Below are 24,502 nucleotides of genomic sequence, written 5' to 3' on the forward strand. Positions count from 1 at the left end.
ACAACGGCACAATCATTCTTACAAAAACATGATCATGTACCGTGCCCAAGTGGGACAATGACACAATCATCCTTAAAAAACATGTTGTCAAAAAAAATAATTTGAAAATATTGGATCATCGAAGTAAAGTATGTAGAGTTAGGAACCAACATAGATACGCATGCATACTGTATTTTTAGACTAGTCAGTAGCTAGTCACGTGTTCAGGGAACATCAACAAATACTTTAATCTTCAAAATTAAACCCGCCCCAAACCGCCCCCCCCCCCCCCCCCAAGCATGTTTAATTAAATTATTACTACTCCCTAAGCCCCGTGGTTAGTCAGTCGGCCTTTTAACAGATGCATGAATATATATAGTCCGGTTCCCATAAGGGATCCTGCACAAGCTTACCGTGCGGGACTCCCATTTCCCGACCGGATTGTGACAATCCGAGCCGCTCAAAGTGATTAGAACATGATTTTAAGGGTACTCGCGAGAAATCGGCAAAAAAAATAATCGGGAAGTGCTTGATCTGAACAGTTTTTTATTGAACGGTTCAGTAAAAAACTGCTCGAATCAAGCCCTTCCTGATCATTTTTTTCGCCGATTCCTTGCAGGTACCCTTAAAATCACGTTCTGAACACATTGAGCGGCTCGGATCGTCCCAATTCGATCGGAAAAAGGGAGTCCCGCACGGTAAGCCCATGCGGGATCCCTCATTGGATCCTCATTGTGAATGTATATATACTTTGCTTAAACTAATTAAAATTGGTAATTAGCTCGTAAGGGCTGTTAAACGAACCAAACAGCTCGAGCTCGGCCCGATTTTTGGCTTGTTCGAATTCGCTTATTAAAATATAAACCAAGCTCAATCATGTTTTTTCTTTTGTTTATGAATTCAAGCCAAACTTAAGCATATTGTTATTTGGCTCGATAGGCTAATGAACAAAGGGGTCAGTTTGTGAATGCTAAAAATATAGGGTAGATTAATGAATGCCTCAAAATATATGATATAAATCTGCAAATGGATATTTCACCAGGTTTACAATACTATTACAACTAGTTCCTTCAACTGCACAAGTGAGACAAGAAAAGAACGACAAAAAACATGGTACTTATGGTGTCATTTTTCCCTACGAGAGTATTATGGTGTCATTTGTCCATCTAGAATGCTGTTCATTGCAACAAATTATTATGCTGTTCATTGCACTAGATCTGCATTCAAGGATTTTGATTCGATTACATAGTCGTGAAGCTGTCCTGCTGTTCCAAACATCTCTCTCTCCAAAGCACAAGGAGCCAAACTAGTGCTCTTATGCTATGATCGATCTACAACAGCTAAAGGGCCAGCTGAACATTTTCCTAGAGTAATTTTCTGTCCTTAATCCTATCTTTACAGCGTATATGATCTAACAAAACCTTAACTTAAGAGTACGGACTTTCTATCACAGGTACAGTGACCAATGTAACATGCATCCCAGTTAGTGAAACTTCAGTACGTATCCCCGAAGAGCTAAAGCTAACTTCCTTTGTTGGTCTTCTTGCCTTTCTTTTGCTTTTGCTTTTGCTTCAGCTGAGTAAGGCCCGCGGCTGTGATTTTCACATTTCCAACAATTGCAGCAACAAGCTCAGGATCCGTACATGCCTTCATCAATTCCTTCTCCCTGTTCAATGCTTCTGGGATGTGACTAAACAAGTTCATTGCTGTTTTTGCAGCTGCACGAACAACACGGACCAATAATAGTTAGAACAGTTATTAGCTGATACATTTCATTTAGGCTGCATATGGATCAAGGATCTGGGTAGGGAAAGGAAAAGGAAATTGAAAAGTTGAAGGATTTAACCTTTCTCTCTCTTTTTTAATTTCCTCACCCAAATCCTATATCAAAATACAGCTTTACTCTTGCAAGTTGCAACTAAATAAAATTTCCAGAGTATTTCTATACGGGAGAACAAGGAAAAAAAAGAGCACAAGAAGGATATCCATCTTCTCAAAGAGATAGAACCATTAAGTTATGAACGGTTGAAGAATGATATCATATGTTGAAAAGACTGTACTTTTGGATACCTTTTCCTCTCTTTGCAGTTCCGGGAATAATCTTCACACGATATTTATAGGACTGCAGAGCACTATATGGACCACAAACAGGCACGGCGTATAAGAGAATATCAGTAGGCAGTGGATTCCCAGTCAAGTAATCAACATCAGTTAATTTGCCTTTCTCTTCTTCACCTATCTCGTGGATGTCGTCTTCCTCCATGGCTATCTTGTCCATCACATCAGCACCATTACCAACACTAGCACGGCCATTATCCTCAAGTTCACCATTGGAATGACCATGTACTGCTTCATCAAGATGTTCTTGACAATCCCGAGACAGATGACCTGTCTTTTTACATCTATAACATATTTTGGCAGCATCTTCTGCACCTACCATTGCCCAAAACAACAAGAAGTGAGCTAAAGTCACTTCAAATGGATAATCTATAATCACATACGCAAAAACTTGACCTTAACCAGACAGTAGAGGAAAGTATGACGAGTAAACATTACAAAAGAGGTCATACAGGAATCTCTTTGACCCGGTACCCTAGGAAGGATGATAGAAGTCATCCTTAACAACAAACTCACTGTTTACCCAATGATGACAATTGGAAACACAGGTGTGAATTAAACAATCAGATAACAGCGTCACTAAAGCTATACTAATGAGAGAATTTTAACTATTATATGAAAACATACCTGTAGTGGGTGTTGTGCCTTTTCCCGTGCTTGCTTTTTCATTCTCCGAGCCCTTATCATTCTTTTGTACTTTTCCAGCCGACTGAAAATTAATAGTTTTGTCAGTAATACAGTGACTAGTGGTTGACCATAAAAATTGGGAAAACGAGGTATCTATTGTGCATTGACAATATATCATAAGACATTATTCTATGGAAGAGAAAATCACTAGGCATGTCATGATAACAGAGGAGCACACATGGGATTCATGAAGCGGGAGAAATAAAAGCAATAGTACAATGAAAAGTCATATATATGTAGCTGAAAGAATGCTAGACATTCACACAAATCTATAGTTGTATACAACTAACTACAATGAAATAGTGGGAACAAGATAAACTGCAGGAGGGTGTATATTACATCTCGTCCTAAGGTTTAAGTCACATAACAGCAAACTAGAAGCTATTACAATGTGTTCAGAAATAGGGTAAAATTGGATACGTTCTGTTATCAATACTATCTGACTATCAACCAGGGCCTTATAGTACATGCTAATATGCTATTATCTCAATCTGACGCTTGGTCCATTAATCATACCTAGAACACAACTGACAGCAGCACTCCTGCATAAATACATGATTATACCTAAATAAACAGCCACCAGATAAGTTGCTGACACGTTATCCAAACTATACTTAATCTTAGTCCGAGAAATACCTTTAATATACTAAGTATAACTGATGTGCTTAATTTCTATGCAAGTTTCGGCATACTTTTACTCTTAATTTTATGTTAGTTTGTGTTTAATTGTCTTATTTATTAGAGTTTTTATTTACTTTATTTATTTTTGTTTAGGAATAAAAACATTGAAGGCTTGATGGAAATTGAGGAGGAAACCTTCCTTTTCGAATGAACGAAGATTCCCTTCATCAAAAGAATAGGAAACATTCGATCCTTTCTCGGATTTTCTGAAGTTCCCTTCTGTAATCGGAGCATATCTTTGGCTAGAGAAATCCAATAAGGGCGATCTTGGTGTCTACGGAAAGCTAAGAGAGAATCCTACAACTTTTGTGTTGAAGACTTTCCAAAAATCGAAGAATAATATGGCGAAAATTGGGGATCAAGTCAGAGGACGAAAACTGTCTAATTGAGAATCCTGTTTTGGGAAACAAAGAGAGGTGTTTATAAGGAAGATAGAAGAGAAGTTGGGACACGACAGAGCCTGGAGAAAAGAGTTTTTTTCACCATTGGAGAAGAATTAGAAGTTTGAGAAAAGGAAGAAGAAGACAAAGGCCGAATTGGAGTTTGTCAACAGATTTCGATCTACATACAGTTTCCTTCCAAACTCTTCACCTTCTTTTCGCACAATTTTCATTATGAATAGAAGAAATATTATGGGTTGTTTTGATTCTATTATGAACTAAAATCTATTGCTAAGGCTACGATGTAGCCTCTCCATGACAATTCCGAATCCTATTTTTATGTGATCATAATTTTATCAGTCCTTTTGAGTTTACATCATTGTGTTTAGTGCTCTCAATTTCTGGCCAATATTTGAGTGATGTGTTGTGCATGCTAATTCAAGAGATGATGCATGCAGTTTAGCTTCGTATGATGTATGCCATGAATTGAACGAAAGACAGGAATGTGTCAACGTGATTTGTGCAGCTTATATGAGAAATATTGTTAATCTTAATGGGCTCAAATGCTCTTAAATTCGCATAGAAATATCACGGATTATTGTATGTTGGGTAGTTCTAATTCTACTTGAGAGAGGGTCTTAGAAAAGTTTGAATTTCTCGCTGTCAAATAGGACTATAATTGACTGATCGCATGGTTAGGATTTGGGATTGGATTGGTTAGGTGAGTCGGATGCCTTAGTATTTTTTTTTTCCTGAGTGAAAGCTTATTCTCTTTAAGTGTTCGGTCAAATCTCCAGTTGTTGAATTACTTTTAGCTGTTTTTATTTTTCAAATCCATCACTTTTATTGATTCCAAATAATTCAGAACTAGAACAATTTCAATAGTTAATAGGTAAGTAGTCCTCGTGGGTTCGACATCTTTCTTTATCACTATATTACTTGTTACGATTTCGTGCACTTGCGAATTTTCACAACAATAACTAACTAAAGCATGCAACAATTTAAGGGTATCCCAAGAGGATATTTCTGGGAAATAACCTCCATGAGGCTCCAAAATCATAGTTACTATTCAAGGAAGCAGACATAAACAATTGGGAAATGGAAGTGGGACGCATGCAGCTAAAACTCTTCGAGAAACGAAAAACAAGAAATGCCTGACAATCTAATGAGGAACATAATGGGATTACTAGCAACAAGCCAGAAACTTTTGCAAACAGAAAGGGAAAAGTAAAAGAACATAAGGAAGCATATACCCATACTTCAATGGATACTCAAGGGAAATCAAAAAGAAAATTAAAATATCACTTATTGATTACTACAGGAAGCACATAGGAACAAATAAGAAGCCTCATACTTTTAGTTTTATTTGGCGTGCACACAGTGCGCAAACTATGAGAATTCAAAAAAATTAAGCCCGTACTGTTTAAACTAAAAGGTGAATCAATCGGGAGGAGTTGAAGAATGGATAAGTACTTGAGAGATAAAAAACGGAAGCAGTTTTTTGAAGGCAATTTGGGCATTGAAAAAAATCATCAGATAGATAATTCTTATAGAGTTTGCAAATAGTTTCAGTTGAGATTCTTCCCAATTCCTGCCTACTGGCTCTGGAGTTTCCCGTAACTTTCCAACTTGTACTGAATCTGAATCCGTTTTCCAAAGGTATCCCAAATGTTTCCCAGAATTTTCAGAATAGCATCATAACAACAAAAGCGCATTTTCGAGATCATGAATCAAGCTTGTGCTACCCGGTCCCTGAAACTTCATATTAGCCTAGCACTGCCTGTAAGGCAAGAAAGCCCTGACAACAACATCAACATCAGAACCCATGTTTTTTCCCAATCATTGGGGGCATGGGCGGGGGAGGATTGGAGACAGACCTAACCTTTTGGCAATATGCACAAAGTGGCTGCTTTCAGGATACCACTGAAACAGTGGCCCCCCTATACCTGTTTTGCTGTAGAGCCATGCCCACTAATCAAAGCCAAATAGCATAAGAGGGAGCAGGCCTAGAGACCCAATTTAATTTCTGTGAACATTACCATGCTTCCTTCATAGATAGTCCAGAGCATCGGTATGCACAACAGCAAGAAAGCCCTGACAGTGATATGAATTTGCAGAGACTAGAGACCATAAACTCAACTAATTACCATGCAATGTGAGCCCATAAGACCACAGAGAGAGGGACATTTTCAATGGTCCAGTGATCAATTAAGGTGAATTCTAGCCAACGAGCTGTAGCTCGGATAGTATTAATCCCCTTGGGTTGGTCCCAAGGGTGATGTCTTTGGTTTGACCAGATGAAAAAGCCTTGACACCCCTTGTAGTAATCTGCCATACTAACATAGCAATGGTACCTTTGGCAAAAACACACAAGTGAATATAAAACAGGTGTAATACTGCAAGTTATCGTACTCACAGCCAGTAAAGCCATGCGAATGCTCCTTTCTTCCTCGTCTTGATTTGCATATTTCTCCTTCAGCTTCTTGAGTTTGCTCCTCTGCCCACGACTGACTTTTCCACCACCACCTTGCTTCATATTTTGATCATTTTTGTCAGGCTGACTCACTTCAATACTCTTATCTTCTACATTTTCTTTTTCATGCTCAACACTTTCTCCCGCAATACTACTACTGTCTCCTTTCTTGAGCTTTCTTCTTTCAGCTTTTGAGATATAAGGTTTCTCTCTTACCATTGGCCTTTCATCTTCATGGCTATGTTCTTCTGTAGAATTTACTTGAGCAGCAAGGCGCCCATAATCTTTAACAGAGATTGAAGCAGCTCCAAGTTCGAGAGCTCTGTCAAGTATATCCTCAAGCTGCGGGGAGACAGAGGCCACACTCTCTAGTGAAGTTTCAGCCACCTTCTTATCATCAAAATCCTTCAAGTTAGTACTCTCTTCAACCGAAACTTCATCTGAATGGATAGCTTTAAATTCAGAGGACCTCAAGCCGTTACCAGAGCCAACCTCCAAAGATAAGCCTCCCGATATAAGCTTCCTATGATCTGTTGATGACTCTTTGCTTCTTTCTGGTGTATGTTTTTCAATTGGAACTTCCTCCTCTGAATCAGAATCAGATATTTCTTTGAAAGGCCCACTTTCTTCGTTCTCATTTATCCCTTCTTCATCGCCTCTTATCCTCCTTTCATTCAAATGAGATCCCAAGGAACTCTCGTCCAAGCGAAACAACATCCCAAACCCCATTATAAGAGGATGCGGAGGAAGAAAGTTCTTCTTCCCACGGATCATGAAACTTCCTACAGTAAGATATTCCCCTGTAGGAGCAGTTTTGCTCACTTGGTGAGGATATACCCACCAGGCACTAGTGACAATCTTTGAATCCCATGCCTGACTGTGACAAACCTAAATTCCAAATGATATTATGCTGAATAATCTCAACCTTACAGATTGCCAATTGAAAGAGAATACATGAAAATAGAAAGATAAGCAACTAACAGTGAAACATCCAGCTTGGTTCAGTGTGAGGGGAGGTACAGGGTGTTCAGGCTTGTGATTCTTGATCACAGTGCTAGAAGCTCCATGTAGATCAGCATGGATATACCTGTTTTGTCAACCCCCAACACGCCAAATCCACCAAAAAACAGATATATAAAGTAACTGCATCCTCAAATCAAAGTAATGGAAAACATTCTGCCTAAAAAACAAATTAACTGATGAATGCCTTGTTAACTTACAGATCTCCTTTAGACATATAACGCTTAACAATCATCTCATTCTGTTGAGCATCTCGTCCACTGATAATCAAATAATTCTCACTGCTGATAAACCAATTGAATTTCTCAAACCAATGAACCTTTCGCATATGTGTAATTGCAGCAACAGTTTTCTCCTGTAAATTATAGTAAGAAAGAACTTAGGTACCCAGGAAAAAAACATCTTCTCCTTATCTATGAACAAAATAATAGTGACAATAACAATAAACTGCAAGTAGTCATCTATATTCTTTTCTGTTTTAAATGAGGAGATAGTAAGTCATTTACATGTGCAAACAACAGTGAACAAACACGCTGAACTGCCAAAAATAGTCATCTATATTTCTTTATGTTTTAGCTGAGAAGATAGTCAGTCATTATATGTGCAAACAAAATTTTTGTAAAGCATTCCCAAATGAGATCTTTAAAAGTTGGTATGAAGAAGAACAAATAACACCCTTTGCTAGAATGACATTGACACCAATCTTAGACATTAATTTCAAGCCATAAGATGGAGACATTTGAAGTTAAACCGGAGGTTACCATAATATTAACCAATGTGATGCAAATACTAATATTTTTTCTTCCTTGAGCACAAGACGATGTCATCAACTTTTGGCATCCGCATTAGTTACTATGATATACCCAGAACAAATAATCCAAACGTGTTGAAAAATCAAGAGAATTGCTTTTTAAATTAATGACACTCGTTGGGCAGGTGAGTAGGAGTTTTTCTGTCTTGAGAAGCGAACGGGTGATCAAGACCTACAGCACAGATGTGTACAGAAGAAAACCAAGCTATGTACTTTTGTCTATCCATTTACTGGTGGAGGCCACGTTTTCAGATGGACTGTAGATTTAGCTACTCAATTGAATTTGATTGATTTTTTGGCAATTTACTTCAAAGTACAGCAAAATCAACACTGCATACTAACAGGAAATTTTATTGGTTCCATGAAATTTTAGCAACCACAAACAGAATAGATTCAGGAGTGGCAAATGCAGTGGGTGAACCATTTCCATACAACTCTCACATTGTTGGTCATAAACTGAACGTCTGCTTAATACCCGTGGAATTTACCTAACAGATACTACTAGCATTAGCAGGCGTTAAAGCAAATAGAAAAGCATAGCAACATGCAGGCTGCATTTACCTGTGAAAGCTGGAGCCGGGTCTTCCTCTCAGCAGCTTTGAAGGCTTTTTCATGAGCACTTATTGTCTTTTCCTGTTTGCTTTCCTGTTTTTTCTTCTGTTCATACCATCTCCGAGCATTAGCATGGGCTGAGAGTGCCAGATCAATTTCTACCTGGAAAGTGCAAATTTATGCCAACGTCAAGTAAATACGTACCATGGAATAGAAAGCTAAGATGTTTAATGAATCCGATGACACAAAGACCAAGTGGAATTAAAAATTGACCACAAAAACAAAAGCTATGGAAATAGAAGAAACAGCCGAAACGTCAGCAATTTCCCCCAACTGACCTTGTGCTTGTAAGACATTTTTAAAAATAGAATTGACAACCTTCGAAGTTAAAAGTAAACTACATGCATGTACTTGATCCTTTATGCAAAGAGATAAGTTTCCAAAAGCAACAGTGAGCATGGCATAGACAGTTTGTTGCTCAAAATCAGAGTCATGCAATTTTCAAATTGGAACGTCAAGTAACACCTTTTCCACAGGTTGTGTCTTTTCATCATCCTCCATTTCATCAAGATTGTTGCTCAAAAGCAGTGTCATGCAATTTCTTTCAAGATAAAGCTTTTCAATGAGGCCTGCCACCGGATTTCCAGATTTCTTCTCATCTTTCACCATACAAGCTAGATCTTCCCAACTCATACCATTTGCCAGTGCTACACGAACCGCCAAAATAGCAGCATCAACATCTTCCAAGTTATATTCTATCAGTTCAGCCATTGTTACGGAACGGTCAACTTCTTTCTTCAGTGTATGGACACGGTTTTCCTACAACCAAATATAGATCATAGATATATTTTAATTTTTACGACAACATTTAATGCTAGAATGCTTCACTATGATATTGGAATAAAAAAAAAATTTGATAGGGACGCCAAAAACTAAAACCAAGAAGAAACATATATGTAGATCCTTCCAGGAATTTGCAACACCACATTGCTGCTGGTCAATTTTACTACCACCATAAGTGTCATGAGCTGGGGATCACTCACATCCATTTTGCAAATAGCTTGTTCATTCTCTGCAATCTTGATGATCAGTCCTTTCAGATTGTGCATACTGCAAAGTGATTTGCTTGAGATCTAGTATAAGTTTTCTGGTCTTCAGCCCAACAAGAACAAGAGTGGAATTTTTGTCGCTGGTATCTCTGAGCTGATAAACTCGGTCTCTGTGGTTGATTGGTTTCACCAGGCTCTCTTCGTGTTAGATACTTGGGGTTCCCCTTATATCCACCAAGCTTTCAGCCTCTGATTGTTCTCTTATCATTTGGCAAGATCACAGCTAGGGTTACTAAGTGGACTAATAAAACTCCTGAGCTGGTAGATTCCAAATGATTAGCTCTGTTCTTTTCAGCATGCAGGTCATTTGGACCATGCACTTCATCCATCATAGTCCAGAAGCCAGCACATTGAACTCCTTAGGAACTTCCTCTGTACTGATACTGAAAAGTATAGGGACTCAAACAAGATTGCTTGGGACATGTAGACCAAAAAAGGAAGGATGCCTAGGTCTTAGGAAGATTAACGATTGGAACAACGCAGCTATAATGAGACATCTATGGACCATTGTTTTCAAGCAAAAATCTTTATGGGTTAAGTGGAGTTACAAATATATCATAGAAAACCAGTGGCTCTGGACTATATATCATGAAGCTGCCTTTTTCATGTTCTTGGACCAGGAGAAAGCTGTTCAATCTTATTGGTATAGCGAGAGCTTTTGTTAAGCATATAATTGCTGATGGTGCTACTACATTATTCTAGCATGACAATCGGCGTCCAGTTTTTCAGAAGGAAAAACCCTCAAGAGGTATAAAGAATCAAAGGCATGTGTCTATACAAGGATATAAGAAACTAAAGCCTATTCAATAGAAACAACTAGAGAGAAATGTGTCAATTCTGGCTGAGCTGAGAGGATAAAGAGGTAGGCTTCACATTCCTGCTTTGGGAAGCTTTTAACCTGACTTCAAATCGGACCTGCCCATCAACAGCTGAAGGAGGCTTTTGGATGCCTTGCAAAATTCTATGATTCCTCTCTTGCCAAACAAACTAAACTGCAGCAGCAAAAGCAAGTCTCCTTACAAGATTAGGGAAACCCTTGCCTTTGAAATTAGAGCAGAACCGGGCAATCTTCTGAGACCAAAGGACAAGACCCAGGGGAATGCACCATAGATCAGCAATGGCAGTCCGCACTTGACTGGTGACAGTCAAAGATTACATTAGTTTGAGTTTCGTGGAAGGAAACTAAAGAGTCTTGAGGAGGTAGAGGGTCCCTAACCTAGCATCTATAAAAGCCTATGATATCCATCAATCAAGGCATAAAGTCCTGCATAGGTTACCTAGTGAGTGTGAGGCTGTTCCACTTGAACATCAATGGCAGGAGGTTAGTAATTGCAATTTCCGTGGTGTTTAAGTTTAATTGTCTTACAATATGAACATAATGAGTCCTGATACTAAGATTCTCATTTCCCAATAGTCCTCATTTTGGCCTATTTGAGCATTGGAAACATGTAGATCTGTCAAACACTCCATATATGATAACCCAGACACACCAAACCACACCAGACTATAATTATTGCGTTTGGCTCCCCTACAACAAATTGCAATAACTAATGTTGTCTGGGTTTGCTTACATGCACCTCAACTAACTATGGGTGACCAGTCCCACAGTCCACTGGGGCTTTGTACTAGCCCCACAAGAGTTGAGTTACCCACATCACCCAAATTAGGTATCAATAGATGTAAAACCAAAACTTAAGACAAATGTCAATAAGTTAATCAAACAACTGAAAGACGGGCTAGAAATCAAAGGGAAATTCCCTCAGACCAAAGGATCTAGAACAGTTTAATAGTCTCACAGACTTCAAAGAAAAACAAATATTAATGAACTGTAGACCTGATCCACATGAATTTTGTTGAGTTTCTGCATTGCAGATCCCTCTTTTGCTTTTTGCTGTTGTTCAACCCGCTGACCCTCAATTTTACTGTAAAACCCGTCCAAAGCCACATCGAATGTCTCAAACTTAACGGAGTCCCTTGACTTGAACTGGTTCAATAATAGGGGGCAGAATTCGTCATAGATCTGCAAAAGAAGTTAGAAGACTAAAATATTACCACGCAATAAAATCACCTGTAAATCTATGACTGGACGAAGGACCATCAAGAAAAAAGAAAACAAATGGATTCCAGTTCATTGTTGGGTACAAAACACAAAATGAATGCAGAGAAAATTTGAAGAAACCTGGGCAGAGCTTCCTGATTCAACTGTGGCATATTCCTTCTTGTCCAAAGTCTTTTGTTGCATTAAGATGTATCCTTCCGGAATTCTATCACCTGATATAATGTCCTCTAACCAGTCCTCAAACTTGGCAACAGCTTGGGTCAGAACCTGAAGTGTACCATTGTTGAAATTGAAATCCGGGCCAACTTTTGTATTTGGAAGCAGACCAGCATCAAGAATAATATGCTCGGACAGTTGGGGTCCATAACCCAATGCCTCGCCAAGAAAAGCCTTCAGCGTGGCTTGTTTGGCTCGGGAACCATCAGTCGAAGATTTGTTAGAGTCGGATAATTTCCCACTTTTGCGATTCCCTTGCTTTCCTTTGGTCTCACTAGAATCATTCATTCCACCTTCATTCCTCTCAGTATGGTCATTGTGATCAACTTCCTTCAAAGATGCAAAGGCATCCACCAGCTTTGTAATGGTAGTCCGCTCAAAAACTCGGCAAATTTCAACCGGGTAGCGATGACGTGACATGATTGCAAACCCTTTGTCATCATCCCTATGATTAGCAAATCTTTGTTACAAAACTAAAATTGGAACAGTACAGACATTTAACCCGCAACACAATAAAGTAGTGATAAAGTAGTGCAGCAACACATATGCCATGGAATCCCCCCAAGTAAATGCACGTTGACACGCTCCATGCTGGCGATATAAATAAAAGTTTGCTTTTACCTACATAATGATTAAAATCCAAATACCGTCTAAGACTCTAAATATATGCAGAAATTTTCCATACATGTATTGAACCTCACTTAATATTTAACCCTGCCTGGGTAATGTTTCCACAACCAACATGAATCATGATAGCTCATCATTACTCATAACTAAATATGATCAAACCAGTGAGGACATAAAATTGGAGCAATGTGAGTTTATTTTTTCACTCCCATATGGTCCATATCTCCACAACATTTAAATGGAAATGGAAATTATAGATCAAAGGCATTATAGAACACATCCGTGTTCACACCGGCGTTCACATGTACATAGAAGCAAAAAGACATGTTAAGAATCAATATGCTGCAACAAGAGAGAATGAACTTCAATTATGCACCACCAACCTGTGTGACCGGAGAAGAGTCAGAACCATAAACTCAGAGTCTGTGAGGAGAATATTTCCTTGGGCGTACAACTCCAAAATAATGTAATGCGCATTAGCGCCCAGTCCAAATTGAAATAGGATTATCTGAAAATTAGATTAAAAAAAGAAGAGATACATTGATATTCATGTAGTACACAAGCAATCCAAGCACAACACAGAATCCAAACTAATTTGCATGTAAATAAAAAGTTCAATCAAGGTTATACTCGATCATATCCAAGCTGCCGCACGTCCTCAAGCCTCCTCGTACGTATGTGCTTCCTCAGTTTGAGAGTAAAACCAGAAGGAGTATTACTTTTATCCCTAGAAAAATAGCAGAAGCCAAAAGACCAAGCTCACTCATTATTTCTTTTTGTTACAAGCAAAGAGAACACAACAAGATCCATTTCTACACAATCTTTTTCCACGTTCCTCTTGTCAATTTTACCCATTTAGCCTCGAGTATACACTGAAAACCTAATTCACCAATCTTACTTTTCAGTATTTACTATTTTGGTTCAACTCTGAAAAATTCAACCCCGCACAACTAAGCCATGCAATTACATTGGGTTGAGTAGGTAGAAGCTTTAAATGCATAAGGCCATAATTGTATGTTAGTACATCTTCAACCATCCAACTCAAAACCAAATGGAAATGAGTGGAGAGCCCACCCAAGATCATACTGATTTTGGAGGCAACAATTAACCGTTATGGGACATACAGATTGAACCGAAACAAAGTTCTCTTATAGCATAGACCAAGCGAGAGTCAATCCAGAGAGTCTTTCTCAAAAGCCTCTGAGAGCCTAGCAATGCCATGTTAAATCATCTAACTCAAAACCAAATGGCAATTAGTGGGTTGGCCTCTATATCATATACACCAAGCTATAACAATTCAGAAAAGTTTTTAAGTTTCTTGCAAGGAAAGAGAGTGCACAAAGCTCTATGGGAAGAAGGGCCTCACCGAACGTAAGCAGTTGTATGCAATCTCACACCACTTTCCATCAACAGTAACACCTTCTCGCTCTCCCCAGATTCAGTAACTCCGCTACTATTCATAAGCTTGAACACATAAGTCTGCAACACAATAATAGTAATGGATATATCAAACAAGCCGACCAAATTCCCCTTTCATATCAATTAACAATCGACCACTCACTCAAACAGACAATCCAACAGACAAGCGGTTTAACAAGTATAAACACGAGGTGAGGTTTATAATTATAGAATGTATCTGTGACCTTAGGAGAGAGATCGTAGACGTTGGAACAGCGCATTCCGATTAAACGTCGCAAGCACTTGACCTCTGCGGCCACATCAGCCGTGTTCATCCGAACTTTCACCATCTCTCTCTGCGATTGTGCGTGATTTTCTTTTCTGTTCGGTTTTTGGGTGCGCGAAGTCGAAGGCTTCAGAGAACAGAGGCTTGCAATTCAGGAGCCCTGAAAAAGTTTTTAGCGAGCCTTGATTGATGCATCTAAGCAACAATATCAGCATCTGTAAAGAAAGATTTTCGGTAAAGTAACTAAGCAAAACATAGAAAATCATGCTGCAGCGGATTAGGTAAACAAGAAGCTATTTTACCTCTGCCAAAAATCTTCGCTACAAGTACCGAACTCCTATTCACAAGTTATCCGGTAAAATACTATTGTTTCTCTCTCTCTCTCTTGGGCTCCTACTTGGCACTTCTTCTTCTTCATCTTCTCTCTTCCATCTGCTGGTCGAGGAGACTTGGGTTGAACAGCTCTACGATCTCAAAACATCCATGATCTCCACGTCCTTGGTGGGTTTGAGGTTTGATTTATGGGTTCAATTTGTGGGTTTGATTAGTGGGTTTTTCAGTGGTTGCGGAGAGAGAAAGAGAGAGACTTGTGGGTTTTTCGATTTCGTGATCTGAATCCAGAGGACGCCTCTGAAATTTCCCCCTGCTCCCTCCAGCATCAGGATTCATGAACCAGATGATCTAGTAGATAAAGAATCTGGCTTGGACTTAAAATTTGCACTCTGATTATATTGCTTGAAAAATGATAAAAGAAAAAAAAGAGAGGTGAAAATGTATATTTTATTGGGTGTTAGGTAAAATAGATAGTCTTGATGTGGTTGTGAAAGAAAAAGTTGATAGATAAAATAGAATTTTGAACTATTCACAAGGTATTTTGTCTAACGACTGGTGTACTTGCTCTTAGGGAATGGAGAAGACAGGGACGGTTAGCTTCCATTTGGAGGGAATAAAGAAACGATGTCGTGTAAGTCAGTGAATTTAATCTGGGCCATCCATCCAATTCATTAATGAGGTGGCATGTTTTGGTGAAAAGGTGTGGTAGATGTGGGGAGGAAAACATGTGGAGAGGATCCGGATCCGCCCTTTTGATGTAGGAGGACAAGAAGAAAAATGCGGCACATTTTACCAATTGGTGATAAGACATCAAATGCTACGGATAATTTTGTCAGCAGCTTTCGTATTACCACAAATTTAAAAAAGCTGCGCTTCTCGTCACTTCACTTGTGTTGAATTCTAGGCAATTTACCTCCATGTCTAGAAAATAGAAAGTAATTTTCATCAAGTCTCTTCTACTTAACAAGACACTAAAATTCTATGAAAGTATTTAAAACTTTAAACACTGAAAGTGCCCAACCCCTAGGGTACTCTATGAAAGTGCCTAAATCTCAAGGTACCAAAATGCCTAAATCCCTAGAATACTCTATGAAAAGTGCCTAAACCGCTAAAACCCTATAATAGAAAAGCGCACCCTAAAACTCCTTTGAAAGTGTCTAAACCTAAACCCTAGAGTATCATAGAATCCTAAAATATTAGGGTACCCTAAAATTTTTGGGTACCCATTAGGGCACTATAAAACTCTAGCATACTCTAAAATATTAAGTGATACTTCTATTAATGACAAATGTATTTTGAGTGATTTGCTTATATATCCCTTCGACTTTAAACAAAAGTTCAACTTAATCCTTCAAGTTTCAATTTCAACAAAATAAACTTTCGATTTGCAAATTAGTTTCAATGTCATCCCTTGGTTGGCTTCCGTTAATAATTTGGACGGAAAGTGGACATGTGCCCATCACGTGAGCCTTCACCAGGGCCATATTTGCCCATTCCCTCCCTCCCCTCCCTTAACCATCATCATCATCCTCCTCTCTCTCCACTTTCTCCTCCACCGTCCCAATCCTCAGCAAACCCATTCCCCTCCCTTCCAAACTAAATCCATTCCAATTAGCACTCTAAGCACGTGGGCAAATATGCTACTCTGGAGAATCAAACTCATAAACATAGAGCCACTCTACCTTGACAGTTTAATCAAGAATTGGGAAAGAAATAATCAACCAGCACCTGTGCAATATAACTGCAAAAATACTAAAACCAGATATCATATCATATCATATTTATGAAATAAAACTCGATTTCTCCCTAAATTTAGCACAAGATTTAGGTCCTTGTGCTAAATTTAGAACCAATTTTCACCTGGAAAGCTGATTTGAGATTAGACAAAAAGAATAACAAAATCAGGCTCCTGCACGAGTTATGAATCTCGATGAAATCGCGGCTGTCCGACGACGTCCGGGTGATACAGCTTCGCCAAGCTCCGGTATGCCATCCTGATCCCCGTCAACGTTGCGTTCCTCTTCGCTTGCAATACCTCGTACAGGCTCCCTCTTTGTTGTTGTTGTTGCTAATACCTCGGTTCCAAAGACGGCACCGTTGGACAGCGATTGGGGGAGGTAAGGTGCTCTTTTTTTTTTGGAACTGAACGGGGGTGCTCTTTTGTTTGGGTTTTCGGTGGGTGGTTGTGTGTCGGAGGTGGGGGTAGCCGGTGGTGGTGTATGTCGTGGAGTGTGAGGGAGGGGAGGGGAGTGGAGTAAAGGAGGAAGGAAGGACAATGATAGGGTTAAGGTTGGGAGGGCAATGGGCAAATATGCCCCTGGGAAAAGATCACGTGATGGGCACATGTCCACTTTCCGTCCAAATTCTTAACGGAACCCAACTGAGGAATGACATTGAAACTAATTTGCAAATCGAAGGTTTATTTTGTTGAAATTGAAACTTGAAGGATTAAGTTGAACTTTTGTTCAAAGTCAGAGGGATATATAAGCAAATCACTCATGTATTTTTGTAAAAGTGTATTTAATGGTAATTAAATATTAGGCGCCGCTATTCGCAACCCTCTATTTTTTTTCGTTAAAAATTTTCAATTATACTCGACAGTTAGTTACCGAAATTGAAATATATTTTCAGCATTCAATTACCGAAATATAATATTTTTTTCAACAGATATTTACCGAAAATGTATGTTCAGCAGTTGTTTACCGAAAATTGAACATATTTTCGACATGTAGTTACCGAAATATAATCTTGTTTTCAACAGCAATTTACCGAAATGTTATTTATGATTTTTAACAACCATTTACCGAAATGTAATGAGCTATTGGAGAAAATAAAGGGTTACGAATAGCGGCGCCCTGAATATTTTGTCGCCCTTGATGAAAATTAAGTGTCTACTTTTCTGTACTAAGAGGTAATTTTCTGTTGAATCCTTCAAGGCTGAGGGCTTTTGATGGCGTCGTCCGGTGTGTATCTAACGATACCAGCGGCAGCTGCAAATCAGCCTCCGAAATTTTCAGTGTCGTCTACTAATGGAAGAGGAATGTTTTCGTCTGGTGTTTCTTCCGCCTTAAATGCAAGTGCAAGTCCCAGATTTAGGGGTAGACGATGCCTCCTCCTCTTCAACGGAAAATTCCAGCCCATTACCCCCCGTTTTCGCTGCAACTCTCAACTGGTCGCAGATATTGCCCCCGCCACCGCTGCTGCTTACGGAGCGCTGCTTACTTCTGGCGGTCTTTTTGCGTGTAAATTCCTTTCCTTTTTCTCCACTCCGCGCATGCAATGATTTTCCTTTTCCACCTTTGTAGTACAGTAGTAGATTAGCTGTGTCTTTTTTAATCCAAATTTTATGTCATCAGAAACTTCTCAGTGTTTGGGCAAAGACCTTGCATATGCGCCCTAAAGTGGCGGAGCCCATGGGAGCGACACTAAGCTAAAGAAACTATCAGAATCGTAAGCATATATACAATTTGAAAAAAGCGTGCCCCATATGCCATTAGACAGACTTGCAACCCATCGGACTGGTCTTTTTGAGTGCTATTGGGAAGTTCGCATTCAATACCAGCTGACCAAATTTGTGCTCGCCAAATTTGATTATGCAATCGGAGGGATGGTTATTGAAATACCAGGACGAATGGTATGTCCGGTCTAACTTGTCCCTTGTGGACCCTTGTATGTAGATTAGGAGAGTCTGTGTTGTGAATTTGAAAACTTAACACAATTGTCCGTCCTGACAATCAAACAAAAGACCACTCAGGATATCCTTATACTGCAAATATTAGCTGACCTATACAAACAATGGATTGGAATTGCAATAGTCCCTGGCTTCAAGCTGGCTGAAACTCCAAGTTCAACGGCCTAATGGGCTTGAGTTGTTCTGCTGCTGGTCCTCTGGGATCCTGTTGTTTCAATATTTACTTTCTAAAAAAATTTAGTAATTGCTACTACTAGAATTATTTTTCTATAGTTTTTGTTATAGCTGCAAAGTTTGCATTCTGCAAGCAGATAAAAGATCAGGAAGCAAAGGATCGCTTATTGGAGGACTTACAGGGGGATCTCTGATGGCTGCAGTAAGTGTTATGACAGTTTTTCAAATTTTCTTTCACATTTGCCAATTGGTAAGTTTTCTTGTGTTGTGTATATATCATTATCTTGAAATCTAGTGGGCCGGTAATATGTTCAAGGGATCCGTAATCTGTTCAGTTCAAACCCTTGTCGATCGATCAAGCATATTGTTTTTGTGATTCTTCAACGATGATTATTGCTTGTTTGTGGTTCTATATGGGAATGCAAAGTAGTTTAGAACTTTGAACTAAGTAATTGGAACTTAACTAGCCTTCCTGAATAGTTGTTGTCAGCTACAGGAATCCCAACTTACAGTTTCATTTGGTCAAGAGCCAAAGTGTGCTGAATAACAGTCTTAAATATCCTACAACCCACAGGTCCCAGGATCGAAACTTGGCTCTGATACCATAACAACTTTGAGAATTTCAATCTACTTTGAGTTTCATTTCTTGATTTTTGTTCAATCTTACAAAATACGCTTTACAAGATGTTATATATACAAACTGAGTGCAAAGATAACAGCTGTAACAAACTCCTAACTAATCTTGAAAACCAACCTCTAACTCTAGTTAACAGACTTAGTTAACCGTCAGTTAGGCTCAGTGGAGCAGCACTAGTCTTGACTTCAACTAAAGCTGACGTGGCATCACCATCTTGTGATAGTTGGCTTGACACAGATAAGGTAGGGGTACTATCCTATAGATTGGTCTTGTATGTGCTTTGTCATCTGGTTTCAAAAATCAAGATCTGTGTCTAAAGCTGGTGGTGGACCACAAGTTTATACTTGCAAAATGCTTCTCTGATGGTGACAAATCCTGGATGCATTTCTAATTGGTAAAGAAAGTAGACCCTAGCTAGATATTGAGAGGGCTTTTGATTTGTTAAGATATTCATTTATAATCAGGAGTTCATGACTCACATTCCGCAACACATTATTTTCTCTGACAAATGGGGTCGATATGTCCATATAGGCCTTTCAATTGTCAACATTTTGGTTTTGGTTAATTTCTGTCACTTTTATTTTGATAGCTCAAGAAGCCTGATTTGGAAGAGTTACTTAATGATGACCTCTTACTGGCACTTATTCCACCATAGATTGTAGAAAGTATATGTTTTTGGTTCGGCATTATCTTGGTTTCTATAGTATCATATTCACCTCAAGGCTGCAATTTTGCTCAAACGTCTAGGATCTATATGGGATTCTTGACTCTATGAGAATCACTCAAAGAGAAAATATGGCAGTATTTTGGAACTAGCACTATAACACCATCTTTTCTCCGTAAATGACCACAATCTAAGAGAAAGCCTCATGTTGTGGTTGGCCAGATGACCTGGATATGTTGGGGGTTGTGTTTTGGAATCTGGGGGTTGGTTATGTGAGGATGTTTCTCTTGCACTCGGTAAACTGCCAGGGGTGGAATACGCTGGACGAAATTTGGTTGTTGTCTAAGGCGCATGGAAACTTTATGGTTGGGTGTGATATTTGTTGATTCTATTTTGCAATTCTAAATGTATTTGCCGCGCCCATATAACTCAGGAGCTGAATCGTGCAAAATGGAAAGCGGGACATGTGGCACAATAGTAAGGCATAACTGTGGTACTGGGTAAGTTGCAAGGAGAACAAGCGGCTATATTGGAGGACATGGCCTGAGAGTATTATTCATTGGGGTGGAGGTGGAGCACAACACGAGCCACATGGCGCATTCAAGAGGGAGGCGTAAAATGTGGTTCAAACCTGAGAGAATTTGTATCAGTAGCTATAAATAGACGAATTCAGGAGGTTTGAAGGGTTCCCACGACCAAATCATCATCAACTTCAGCGAATTTCAGTCAGTTTTACAACCATTTATAAGTTGCTTTAGCATTTTCAATTCAGCTTATATTTCCTTAACCCATCGCTACATATCCGTTAACAGTGTGTTTGGCATAGTTTCGCCTCTCTTTCCAAGCATTCTAGTGCGGTTTCAGGTTGCATTCGTTGTTATTCAGTATCCATCACGGACCTCACAAACTTTCTCTTTCATTCATGTCCTTTACTGCGCTTCATACTAATGCACCTATGGAACTAAAGAAGAAACTGAAGCTTGCCCCCTGAGCTCCACAAGCTCCGTGGTTAGAATTTAGATTTTGACACACTTGCTCGATTTCGCACTAGGATCGAACTTGATCCTGGCACGTGTTGCAATTAAAATTGGCATAAAAAATTTCCCTCAGATCCTTAGAAGAGGACAGAACTGACCCTTGATAACGTCCATCATCAGCCGACAAGTACGTAAACTAACCACTAGGTCCACTACATTGTAGGATATAGCATCAGGGATCCTGCTACCTCCAGCATGGCCAAAGACTGCTACTTCTTTTTCACTTGTTTTTTCTTTTCCACTTATACTTTTTCATGTGTTCAAGGGCACTCAAATAAACACGATCATTTATGATTGTTGATGATAGCAGTAAGTTCAATCTGGAGCATTGTTGATGCACCTGGATTAATTCCCTGAGTTGAAAGGTCATAATAGTGTGCACTACATTGTAGTATATAGCATCAGGGATCCTGCTACCTCCAGCAAGGCCAAAGGCTGCTGCTTCTTTTTCACTTGTTTTTTCTTTTCCACTTATACTTTTCATGTGTTCAAGGGCACTCAAATAAACACGATCATTTATGATTGTTGATGATAGCAGTAAGTTCAATCTGGAGCATTGTTGATGCACCTGGATTAATTCCCTGAGTTGAAAGGGCATAATAGTGTGCAAAGTACGGAGTCGTAGGACGAGGAGTTTTCTCGAAAATTAGAATTTATAAATTGTTTTTCTCAAAAAAAGTTTATTTTGAGGTTAAATAGGAAGAACGTTGCGGCATATTGCTAAGACGTATCTAAGATCTCTCATATCTCCAAATGGATTCCTGTTTTCCTTTTTTTGACTAATAAGATTGAGATTCAACTTTATAGGGGTGATTCCTCTTTATGCTTTGGATGACCTTGTAAGTATTATAAATTAGTATTTAGTATAGCCCCGCTAGACTGAATGTATCTAGGAAAGTATTCATGTCCTATGACAGTGGAGGAATGCTTTAGACCTCAGGCAAGCTGTTAGAACTTAGTCCATTCTTATAGGAACTTAATATTTGCAAACTAGAACCTGCGGTATTCATTGTCAGCTTATATCGGGTAAACTCAGTAATCAGTGAATCATTTCAGCTAGGAACGCCTACTTGTATAAACTACCCATAGACATGGATACTTGTGTAGTTGTATGCAGTATACTGTAAACCCATAGACGGAGTACAAAAAAGCTTAACCATGTTCAACCTTTGGATGTTATATCTAGTTGGTGGGTTTATCTTGTGAAGAAGTCTTTATGATATGTAGGTGATACTGTCTTTGCTTTAGTTGTTTCTTTGTTTCTGTATTTTCTCTCTCTTATTTTCTCAACAAGAATGCAATTCAAAATGTTTGGGGAAGGAGCAATGCTAGGACACAACAAGAAGCCCACATGCATCAAACTGCAGCGTTTGATGCATGTGGGCCCTATAGTTGTGTTCCTAGACTCTTTGTTTGGAAACTATATCCTGAAACAACTGGAACGACTAAAAGTCACAATATGTAACTTTATTTATAAAAAGAATCATATTTCCAACATTTCCTCTGATAGGAATACAATAAGGATGCTTAATTACCATTTATTTTATTGCAAAATATGTGGGTTTTTTTTGTATATAGGCTTACATTCTTATGCAAGGAACAGATACGAAAGGAATAGGGGAGTCACTTGCATTTGGATCCACCCTCCTCTTTGCCTCGGTATTCGGTATGTTTTCCTTTGGTCTCTTCATGCTTCTCAAATGGTTACCGATAAAAAAAATGTTGCTCAAAAGGGTAGTGATTATTGAAGATAAAAAAAAAAGAAAAAAGGTAGTGATTTTGCACTTTCCTTTTTCATGTTAGCACTTCTTTTCTCGCCTTCACCTCTGCTAATTTATGTTATTTTGTTTCTCAAAAGGGTGAAATGAATTCCCTTTCTCGTAATCCATTATGTCGTTTTCCTACTGTAATTTTGTTTTCTCTTTTATATTTTGGTGAAAGGTATCAGATTGGCAGCTACTCGCAAAATAACTCCTGCAGGCCCTTTGTTAGGGCTTTCCATCTGTGCATTGGTTGTCTTTATCTCAGCTTATTTGTGAGATAGTCTCTGACATTAAATACGTCCCCTTTACATGGGCGCCCCCTTTACATTGTACACCGATGAGTTAGTTTGATGTAATGCTTTTGTTCTCCTTTTCTTATCCCAGGTGGAACTAGGTGCTGTTGTTTTCCCGTACTTCTCTCTCCTTCGAATAGGGAAATTTTCATTGTCACTGCTATGGTTTTATTGTTCCAAATGTTGTCTCATGCACTTTTTTTTTGCACATGTAAGAACATCAATGCAATACATTATCTAAGGAGCAAAGGAGGGGGCTTGAACTCTAGATCTGTATTAATTTTGGACCAAATATGCAATCATTTGAGCTAGATTGTAAGTTCTCCTCACATGCACTTGTTAACTACTTCCCTTTTCCCACATTGGTAGTCTTTTCAAATTGGAATACTTCAGGATGATCTGTTGAATATTGGTGAATACGAGTACATGTAAAGTGAGAATCGAATGCCGATTTGCTTTTCGACTTAAATAGGATTATGTTAATTGAATGTCACTTTGAAAAGGCAGAGGTTGTTGTGCACATGATGGTTCCATTACAACTAGAGGTGGCCGTGCAAGAGACATATCGTCTGCAACTTACGTCTAGTCACAAAACATGTCAATTGTAGTAATTTCAGTCCATATAATTTCGTTGTACAAAGATAAATATTCAATAGAGATGCAAGAAAAAGGTAAGTAACCTATGTATTCGTAGATTGTTTCGCACAAGTGATAATGGAATCTATCAAGATTTAAGAGTGCATGCTGTTGTATGTACTTCAGTTGAAGAGATGTGCCAGAGTCGCACATAAACTTGCGTACCCTTGTGCACACTACCATTTAGTGTGTGCAAATGTGTGTGTATGTATGCTTGTTTGTGGCACAAGTGTTTTTCTTAATAGAATTGCTCTTATCGCAATAAATTTATTTCTGAGTGGCACTATTGTCCCATCACATCTTTATACTACTATAGAGCACCGATAGACTTTTCAATATGTTTTCTCACATGAGAGAAAAAAATTGAGAGAAATGTAGAGGGTGTAACCGTGCAAGAGCATCTCCAGACCTTAATTTTTTTCTAATCAATTCCAAAATTCTACAAAATGTCCCTAAAATCAACTCCACTCGTTGATTGAAATTTATAAGAATTGAATGTTACTTAAATTTTACAGAAATCAAGAAATATAATTTTTATACTCATATTTTGTAAAGTTATTTCTCCCTCTTACATTTACAACTGCATTAGTGAAGTTTGTACTTGAATTTATTCTTTGAATTTGAGTTTCCATCGAAGTGTTCCATATGGAATGAAGCTTTTACATAAAATTTTAAGAAAAGACCGAAGATCCTCCTAGTATATATACTTCTTCCGTCCTTTTTTTACTGTTCAATATTCTATTTTGGATCGTTTTTTAATAAGTGTTCATTTTAAAAAGTTAATGCATTTTTTTTTTGCCCTGAATAGATTTCAATGAATCTCATGAAAGGTTTAATGATGATGGCTCTATAAAAGACAATATGAAAAGTTATACGTA

At 38.6% G+C, this 24,502-nt stretch overlaps 2 protein-coding genes and 1 non-coding gene across 9 annotated transcripts; 1 reads left to right on the forward strand and 2 right to left on the reverse strand.

Annotated features, from left to right (window-relative positions):
* Nucleotides 1–1,160: 1,160 nt before the first annotated feature.
* LOC131312467 (uncharacterized) lies at nucleotides 1,161–17,004 on the reverse strand. 6 transcript variants are annotated; one of them, XM_058340245.1, is made up of 15 exons: nucleotides 16,590–17,004; nucleotides 14,356–14,556; nucleotides 14,079–14,191; nucleotides 13,343–13,439; nucleotides 13,096–13,220; nucleotides 11,990–12,530; nucleotides 11,645–11,830; nucleotides 9,227–9,520; nucleotides 8,711–8,863; nucleotides 7,539–7,693; nucleotides 7,300–7,405; nucleotides 6,262–7,206; nucleotides 2,725–2,806; nucleotides 2,050–2,406; nucleotides 1,161–1,697 (listed from the first exon to the last, which is right to left on the reverse strand). In XM_058340245.1, the coding sequence occupies exons 2-15, from the start codon at nucleotides 14,458–14,460 to the stop codon at nucleotides 1,501–1,503; spliced, it is 3,456 nt and encodes a 1,151-aa protein (XP_058196228.1). In that variant the 5' UTR covers nucleotides 14,461–14,556; nucleotides 16,590–17,004; the 3' UTR covers nucleotides 1,161–1,500. The 6 variants fall into 6 exon arrangements, with proteins under 6 accessions (XP_058196228.1, XP_058196212.1, XP_058196256.1 ...); XM_058340229.1 differs by having other exon boundaries at nucleotides 2,050–2,412; XM_058340273.1 differs by lacking the exon at nucleotides 6,262–7,206.
* On the reverse strand, nucleotides 5,793–5,900 carry LOC131318243 (small nucleolar RNA snoR100). The gene has a single exon (XR_009197574.1). It is a non-coding gene; the product is annotated as a small nucleolar RNA snoR100 (small nucleolar RNA).
* Nucleotides 17,005–17,616: 612 nt separating the features above from the next.
* Nucleotides 17,617–23,348, forward strand: LOC131316296 (protein FATTY ACID EXPORT 4, chloroplastic). 2 transcript variants are annotated; one of them, XM_058345617.1, is made up of 4 exons: nucleotides 17,617–17,971; nucleotides 18,732–18,796; nucleotides 22,511–22,598; nucleotides 22,874–23,348. In XM_058345617.1, exons 1-4 carry the CDS (start codon nucleotides 17,680–17,682, stop codon nucleotides 22,969–22,971), a joined length of 543 nt encoding a protein of 180 aa, XP_058201600.1. In that variant the 5' UTR covers nucleotides 17,617–17,679; the 3' UTR covers nucleotides 22,972–23,348. The 2 variants fall into 2 exon arrangements, with proteins under 2 accessions (XP_058201600.1, XP_058201601.1); XM_058345618.1 differs by having other exon boundaries at nucleotides 22,881–23,348.
* The last annotated feature ends 1,154 nt before the right edge of the window (nucleotides 23,349–24,502 follow it).

Source organism: Rhododendron vialii, chromosome 2a, assembly GCF_030253575.1.
Source record: "Rhododendron vialii isolate Sample 1 chromosome 2a, ASM3025357v1".
Lineage (NCBI taxonomy): Eukaryota > Viridiplantae > Streptophyta > Magnoliopsida > Ericales > Ericaceae > Rhododendron > Rhododendron vialii.

Bases quoted from the DNA above. Each gene is read 5' to 3' on its own strand.
- LOC131312467 (XM_058340229.1), bottom strand. From the start codon at position 14,460: ATGGTGAAAGTTCGGATGAACACGGCTGATGTGGCCGCAGAGGTCAAG. The intron at 7,207-7,299 runs GTTAGTTGCTTA...TTTGGAATTTAG, and splicing joins ACCAAGCTGGATGTTTCACT to GTTTGTCACAGTCAGGCATG. The intron at 2,807-6,261 runs GTGAGTACGATA...ATTAATTTTCAG, and splicing joins TTCGCATGGCTTTACTGGCT to TCGGCTGGAAAAGTACAAAA.
- LOC131316296 (XM_058345617.1), top strand. From the start codon at position 17,680: ATGGCGTCGTCCGGTGTGTATCTAACGATACCAGCGGCAGCTGCAAAT. The intron at 17,972-18,731 runs GTAAATTCCTTT...TTCTGCAAGCAG, and splicing joins TTCTGGCGGTCTTTTTGCGT to ATAAAAGATCAGGAAGCAAA. The intron at 18,797-22,510 runs GTAAGTGTTATG...TTTTGTATATAG, and splicing joins GGGGATCTCTGATGGCTGCA to GCTTACATTCTTATGCAAGG.